Source organism: Danio rerio, chromosome 24 (assembly GCF_052040795.2).
Source record: "Danio rerio strain M-AB ecotype USA chromosome 24, GRCz13ab, whole genome shotgun sequence".
Classification (NCBI taxonomy): Eukaryota; Metazoa; Chordata; class Actinopteri; order Cypriniformes; family Danionidae; genus Danio; species Danio rerio.
This window is the reverse complement of record NC_141044.1, coordinates 32,923,825-32,932,500: the sequence shown is the minus strand read 5'-3', so window position 1 is coordinate 32,932,500 and position 8,676 is coordinate 32,923,825. Positions and strand designations below refer to the sequence as shown.

Below are 8,676 nucleotides of genomic sequence, written 5' to 3'. Positions count from 1 at the left end.
ATTATTTTCTATAAAATTTTGTGTCTGAATGCTCTTAGCGATTAAACTTTTAAACATCATTTTTTATTTTTATAAACTTTTACCCCATTAAGGTTAAACTCTGCAGAAACTCCACAAATATTATATAATATATAATAACATAAACTATATAACTCAACATTGCAGATTCTGCGATGTAACTATTACATATGTGCATGATGGGATATCTATCTATGCTGAAACGACATATTGTGCAGCCCTAATATACAGTTGAAGTCAGAATTATTAGCGCCCCTGTTTATTTTTTTCCCCAAATTTCTGTTCTGTTCTGGGAAGATTATTTCAGCACATTTCTAAGCATAATAGTTTTAAAAACTTATTTCTAATAACTGATTTATTTTAGATTTTCAGTAAATAATATTTTGACAGTAAATAATATTTTACTAGATATTTTTCAAGACACTTCTATACAGCTTAAAGTGACATTAAAAGGCTTAACTAGGTTAATGAGGTGAACTAGGCAGGTTAGGGTAATTAGTCAAGTTATTGTATAACGATGGTTTGTTCTGTAGATAATCGAAAAAAAAAATTAGCTTAAAGGGGCTAATAAATTTGTCCCAAAAATGTTTTTTTTTTAAATTAATAACTGCTTTTATTCTAGCCGAAATAAAACAAATACTTTCTCCAGGAGAAAAAATATTATCAGACATACTGTGAAAATTTCATTGCTCTGTTAAAAATCATTTGGGAAATATTTAAAAAAGAAAATCAAAATCAAAAGGGGGCTCATAATTCTGACTTCAACTGTATATTATGAAAAAAAAGTTTATTTGGATGGGATTTAATCAGCACTAGAATAATACTTTTTTATTCACATGTCTAGTATATTAAAAATGGCACCGAAAAATATTGCTTTATTGAAAATTGATTTTTATCAATTATGATTATGAGCCCAGATGTTTTTAAATGAGTGATAAGAGAAACTAAACTTTTCAAGGCTTCAAAATAATTTAATCAAAATGATTCGCTCTTTCAAAGCATTCGAAACACCACATGCTAAGGACACCTACTGGTCATAACCATGCAAACGCAATATACATTACTTTCAAACATATTATACATTTTTCATTGAAATTATAGCCTAAAAATACACCAAGCTTAACATCTAATATCATCAAATATTATGTATCTGCATAATGTTTGCAGATTATATATTATTTTTACTATTATTATTATTAAATACTGGGCTGCTAAACAGGCTAAAGAGACTTTTAGCTAACTATTATTCCTTTTCATTTTACAAATGTCTCTTTACACAATCTATAAACTTGTGAAACTGATCTGAGATGAGGTCAAAACAATGAAACCCGATAACCGATTTGTCACTAAAGGGCAATCTGAATAAAGCCGCATGATGATTGCCCCACAGTGGAGAAACTTTACATTTTTTAAAATGTTTTGAAACAGTAATGACGTTAAGAAGCCCTATTTGCTGAAATCGGAATACTTTGCCAATTTGATACACACTCCAAAACCACTTATTCGAAACAAAAGAATTGTAAAAGTTTTAAAGCTTCCCAAAGCAGCGTTTATAAAGCAGCCATCGCTACTTCATTGTGGTTTATAATGTTATATATTTTATGGACAGCGTTTTATTATACAACACCATGGCGATCATTTTGCATTAATAATCCAAGTCATTTATAAAGCCTGTAATAAGGATATTGACAAGCAGTTTACCCAGAGTGCAGTTCAGCACTGATGATTTAACTGCATGCACATGTTACAGGATGAATGTGCTTTTGTGTAGTGGTGTGACATACAGTGTTACTTGTCAGAAATTAATGATGAGATTAAGTTTGATTGTGCACAGTTTGCTCAATTATCAAATCATTAATGCATTGTAAATGATGTGTTGTGCAACACTGAATCATGAGCTTTACTGTGTTTTATTTGATTTTAGATTGGAAAAACAACGTCTCGTGGAGACAAAGGTAAATATTAAGTCACGTTTTGCATTTTGAGAAAGAATTGCTCATCTTAACATAAAAATACTTGAGGTATCATGATGTTAGTGGACTATAAAAGCATCTGAATGGTATTTTCATAGAAGATGCGGTCAGTACCTAATACTTTAACATTCTCCTTTTGTAGCTTACTGAAAAAAGAACTAAAACACTTCAACTTTGAGATTTCAAATGACCTGAGAGTAAAAAAAAAAGACTCTCTTTTAAAGAATTTCTTTAATTCAAAGTTTGTCATGCAGATTTGTAAGTTTAGCATTGCTTTTGCTTTCGTGTTTCATCATGCTTACAGAACATGCATAGTCTTGTGCATTTCATGCCTTTTCATCCCGAGCCAGATTGCATATCGTTAGTCTGCACTGAGCGTGTAGTGTTGTCTTTTGCTCTAAGACAAGCTTGTGCACGTAACTAAAGATTACTGTCAGGTGTATGGCAGATATGAGAATAAAACACAATGTTTAATAACATTTAACTCCTCCGGCTCCATTGTTTACTTTTCTTTATGTTAAATAATTATATAGGATTCTTTCTATACATAATTATATATAAATAATTTACTTTACTTACTGTATATAAAAGGATGTAGGTAGTAGCATTGTGATGCGGCTCTAATATATCATTTGCTTGTTTGCTCTATCATTTGAACTATCTTATCTATCTTCCATTAATTCCATCATTTGTTTTATCCGTCCATCAGTCCATCCATCCATCCATCCATCCATCCATCCTGCTTATCCACTATTACCAGCTTTCAGTCCATCCATCCATCCATCCATCCATCCATCCATCCATCCATCCATCCATCCATCCATCCATCCATCCATCCATTTATTATTGTTTTCATCCATCCATCCATCCATCCATCCATGCATCCATGTATAATTGTTTTCATCCATCCATCCATCCATCCGTCCATCCGTCCATCCACCCATACATCTATCCTATTTATCCATCCATCATTTTTGTCTATCAATCCTTTTATCTATCTGTAAATATTTCTATTATTCATGCATTATCTCCAGTTTTCAGTTCATTGTCCATGCATCCATCTACAGTATTTATATATATATATATATATATATATATATATATATATATATATATATATATATATATATATATATATACAACAGGTTCTCAAATCTGATTGGCTGATAGCTGTGCGATATTCTGCAATATCAGAACTCCCACAGCCTCTTTACCCTTTGTGTATTACTCCGCCCACATACAACCAGCAAAAAGCAGACACTAAAGCTCTAAAGTTTAAAAGATGCACGCTCAACTGTTTAACTGTCAGCTTATGATTTGAAAAAAAAATCTAAATTGGGATGAGAGGATACAGTATATACAGTAGATATAGCATATATGAGCAATATCACACGAGTAGCTGTGCGATATGGCTGTATATCGGTACTGGTGGGGGCACTAAGGCACTTGGCCTGCGGCTTTGTGCCAACGCACGCCTCCCACCAGTGCCGATATACAGCCATATCGCACTGCTACTTGTGTGATATTGCTCATATATGCTATATCTACTGTATATACTGTATCCTCTCATCCCAATTTTTCTAACATCCATTCATCATCCTTCTTCCCATCATCCATCCATACTTCAATATATCCATTCATCCATCCAAATTTTCCTGTCTACTATATCTCTATCTGTGCTTTCATCCATCTTTCATGCTGTCATGTTTTCATCCCACCCCCAAAAGACTCCCTTATGAAAAGCTCAAAAGCACTATTAAATGATCTCTTGGATGCACTAATATCTGCAGTAAACATGAGGATGTTGTAGTATTTCCTATAAAAAAGAGCTCAAAAGGCTGCACTGTTTGAGTTATTATTCAAGCACAAATATATAAAACGACTGCACATGAAACAAACAAATTCAGCAGAACCGAACAAACGCTGTTTTCCCGGAAGCCTGCTTCTGATGAAGACAAATCTAGCAGCGCTGAACAGACAGGAAGAAACTACTTTAATTCAAACGGAAAGATTCCCCTGACGGCAAACACTACACAGAGACCTTCTCTCACCATAACTTTAATGAATCTACCGACCCCAATATTGTGTGGGATCAGGAGGTCTCTCGTGGCTCTGAAAGGCAGGGCGACTTAAAGGAGACATAATGAGCACAGGAGTCTGGGTTTCGTGATGGGTGGCGGTGAGAAGTATCCACGTGAAATTTGGCTTGATTCATTCGTTTATTTCAAATATTCATGACGCTATTAAAAACAAGGGAGGCATAATGACCTGCTCTCACTTTACTGATAACTAAACCTGTTTCCTAAGTGCACATTTATCAGTCAGCATATCAGCAGCCTTGTGAAAACATAATTACAGATAATTTAAGTCTTTTGGGTGGAACGACTGCTGCTGAACACTTTGCCATGTGAGACTGAGTTGGTAGTTGTTGTTTTTTCTCTCAAGTTAATTTTTTTGAAAGAAATTTTATTTTAGCTTGTTTATTTTGATTACAGATAATAATAAATAGAAAGATGGATGGATGGATGGATGAATGGATGATAGAATTAATGTTGGATAGATAGATTTATAGATGGAAGGATAAATAAAACAAAGAGATAGATAGATAGATAGATAGATAGATAGATAGATAGATAGATAGATAGATAGATAGATAGATAGATAGATAGATAGATAGATAGATAGATAGATAGATAGATAGATAGATAGATAGATAGATAGATAGATAGATAGATAGATAGAAGGAAGGAGGGATGGACAGACGGACGAATGTATGGATGGGATGAATAGATAGATAAAAGAATGATCGAATTAATGATGGATGGAACCAATGATGAAATGATGGATGGATGGATGGATGGATGGATGGATGGATGGATGGATGGATGGATAGATAAAATGAATGATGAAATAGAGGGATAGATGGATGGACTAATGAATGATAGAATTGATGGATGGATTGATAAAACGAATGATAGAATAGATAGATGGATAGATAGATAAAACAAATGATGGGTGGATGGATGGATGGATGGTTGGATGGATAAATCGAATGATGGAATAGATGGATGGATGGATAAATGAATATTGGAATTAATGATAGATAGATAGATAGATAGATAGATAGATAGATAGATAGATAGATAGATAGATAGATAGATAGATAGATAGATAGATAGATAGATAGATAGATAGATAGATAGATAGATAGATAGATAGATAGATAGATAGATAGATAGATAGATAGATGGATAGATAGATAGATAGACTAACTGGTGGTTGGATGGTGTGTGGATGGATGTATAAAACGTATGATGGAAATAATAAATAGATAGAAAGATGGATGGATGGGTGGATGGATGGATGGATGATGGATAGATAAAATGAATGATGGATGGATGGATGGATTGATGGATTGATGAATGGATAAAACAAAGGATGGAAATAATAATAAATAGAAAGAAAGATGGATGGATGGATGGATGAATGGATGGATAGATAAAATGAATGATGGATGGATGGATGAATGGATGGATGTATAGATGAATGATGGAATTAATTATACATAGGTAGATGGATGGGTGGATGGATGGATAGATAAAACATATGATGGAATGGATGAATCCATCCATCCATCATTGGATAGATAGATGGATAAATGAATGATGAAATTAATGTTGGACAGACAGACAGACAGACAGGCGGACGGATGGATGGAATCATCAATAGCTCAGTTCTGCTTTGCTGTGTCTCTGCTTTTGAAAGTGTCCTCTTCTGCATTGTAAACAGTGAAGCCTGCTGTGTGTGTTCTCTATTAGCACATCCAGGAGAGCTTTTAGGAGCTGTTTTGGTGCAAAAATACATTTTAGCGCTCATTGCTTCTGACATTTTGCCCTTGCGCACAAAGGTTTTTAGCACAGCACGCCAGCAAGACACTTCCCCGCAGAGCACACACACTCGCAGTGTTGTTTAAAGCGTCTTCAAAGGCGGGCAGCTGTGTGTGGAGGCTCAGGGCTGAGGTGATGTGCTGCGCTGGACGCCTTCAGCCACAGCTGCTTGTGTTAAGACAGTCCACACTCGCCTCTCATCATCAGAACGGCTGAATATATAGAGCTGCAGCAACCAGCTGAGACCGTCACCACTGACCCTTCAGCAAACCAGCCTAGCGCGCACAGACACACACTTGTTCATGGAGGACTGTCCGCTCGGCACACTTCACCCCTGTGCCTCCAGACCTATGCGTGCAATGAATGCGGGAATGAGTAGAAATGTGTCTTATGACTAATTAGGGTAATAACCAGAGTCAACAGCTGATGTTTTGTGGTCATGCAAACTCTGAGGGGAATTTAATTGTGAACAGCGATGTTTCTATCCATAGATGCAAATTAAACTTATGCGCAAACAACGAGTCAAAGAAAATAAATTCGTCACTTCCTGATAAACTGGTGACAGATATACACTCAGCGGCCACTTTATTAGGTACACCTTACTAGTACTGAATTGTACCCACTTTTGACTCCAGAACCGTGTTAACCCTTCATGGCATTGATTCAACAAAGTACTGGAAATATTCTTCAGAGATTTTGGTCTATATTGACATGATGGCATCACTTAGTTGGTGCAGATTTGTCGGCTACTCATCCATGATGCGAATCTCCCGTTCCACCACAATCCAAGGGTGATGTTTTGGATTGAGATCTGGTGACTGTGGAGACCATTTGAGTACAGTGAACTCATTTTCATGTTTGAGAAACCAGTCTGAGATGATTCACGCTTTACATGTTATCCTGCCGGAAGTAGCCATCAGAAGATGGGTAAACTGTGGTCATAAAGGGATGGACATGGTCAGCAACAATACTCAGGTAGGCTGTGGCGTTGACATAATGCTCAGTTGGTACTCATGGGCCCAAAGTTTCATGTTGTTCAGGCCAAATTCTGACCCTACCATCTACCATCAACCTTTTGTTGTGCAGTTTTGGTGAGCCTGTGCGAATTATTGCCTTAGTTTCCTGTTCTTAGCTGACAGGAGTGGCACCCCGTGTGGTCTTCTGCTGCTATAGCCCCATCTACCTCAAGGTTGGATGTGTTGTGCATTTAAAGATGCTCTTCTGCATACCTCGGTTGTAATGAGTGCTTATTTGAGTTACGCACCAACAGCTATGCCACGTTCAAAGTCATTTAAATCACCTTTCTTCCCCATTCTGATGCTCTGTTTAAACTGCGGCCTGATCGTCTTGACCATGTCTACATGCCTAAATGCATGTTGCTGCCATGTGATTGGCTGATCTGAAATTTGCATTAAAAAGTGGGTGGAAAGGTGTACCTAATAAAGTGTGTGTAAAAAGTGAGTGTATAACAAATTTGCCCCTTAGAAGACAAAGATGAAAGACTGTAATCTTGGCTAAATTGGCTAAATTATATTGGCTTTGTGCACCTCTAAAAATGAAATCACATATTTATTCGTTAAATTTATTTCTATTGGTATTTATTTTTATCTTGAATGACACATTTATTCTACTCAGGATTTAAAATAAATGTTTTTATGTGCATTTTGCCGACTGCATTACGTTTATTATTATTATTATTATTATGCAAATGTGCAAATGTGCAAATGGTAACAAAGCCTTTGATTTGTGTTCAATGGTACCTCAATTTATTTGATAAATTACAATTATTATTTTAGGAAATAGGAGAATCATCTATTTTTAGTTTTATTTTAATAAAATATATTTAAGTTTTAATTTAATTACATTTTTTAAGTTTTATTTATTTAAATAGTTGTAATCTTAATAAAAAATTTATTTCTTTATTTTATTATTACAGTCTACAGTATATGTCCGCATTTTTCAACAAGTTTGAGTTTTGTGTAGCAATTTTTAGGTAATTTTTTAATATGTTGTTTATTAAGCCTTAATACATATTTATTTCACTGATTTTAGTATCTCAATACTTGATGTGGTTCTGTAAATAGGAATAGATTTGTATATATGCCTCAGACTGTCTGCAAGAATGCGCTGCATGCATGACTGCATGAGCCTGCTGACATGTTTGTGATAGATTGACGTGATTCTGTTGTCACCTGTGGTGATTTACGACCCTGGCCTCACGTAAACAAACCTGTTCCTTACATACCAGAGTGTCAAAACATGCATTAATGACACTCTGTCAAAGTTCAGAATGCACTTGGAGGCAATCTAGAAGAACAAACTCTGCCAAATGCATTATTTAATCACATTTTCTTCCTCCAGATCTACCTAAGATGCTGGTCATCTGTAATTATCACGGTAGTCCAAGCCCTCCTAACGGCCCACCGCTCAATATTAACTCTGGAGACGTTATTGAGCTCATCGAGGCGAACGTCCATAGCACTTGGTGGAAGGTAAGACAGTTTTACACACTTCTCATAAACTTTTCAAGTCAAACAGCCCTGCAGGAACAGCTCAAGCATGTGTTTAGCTGCTAATTGATTGCCTCTTGTGTTTGTGGCAAAGGCCGAGCGGCTGTGTTGTTATGCTTTGCTAAGCGTGACTGGCTGTGAAATGCTAACTAATCCAACCCTTTGTCAACATAAGAAAGCTGTTGTGAATAAGGCTTCGTAGCTAGACAAAAAACAATAAGGAGCAGCACAACGCCCAGAGAGCAGACACACGCTTGACGACAGGTTTTATTTGTCACGTTGTCAGCG

The 8,676-nt window shown here is 35.8% G+C and overlaps 1 protein-coding gene across 2 annotated transcripts in view; it reads left to right on the top strand.

Moving 5' to 3' along the window:
* vav3a (vav guanine nucleotide exchange factor 3a) overlaps positions 1 to 8,676 on the top strand; it is a 160,869-nt gene that overhangs the window by 119,079 nt on the left and 33,114 nt on the right. For both annotated transcript variants that reach the window (XM_087309779.1, XM_087309778.1), the window contains exons 19-20: positions 1,943 to 1,973; positions 8,240 to 8,370. In XM_087309779.1, the coding sequence (XP_087165905.1) occupies positions 1,943 to 1,973; positions 8,240 to 8,370 (162 nt within the window). The remainder of the gene's footprint in view (positions 1 to 1,942; positions 1,974 to 8,239; positions 8,371 to 8,676) is intronic.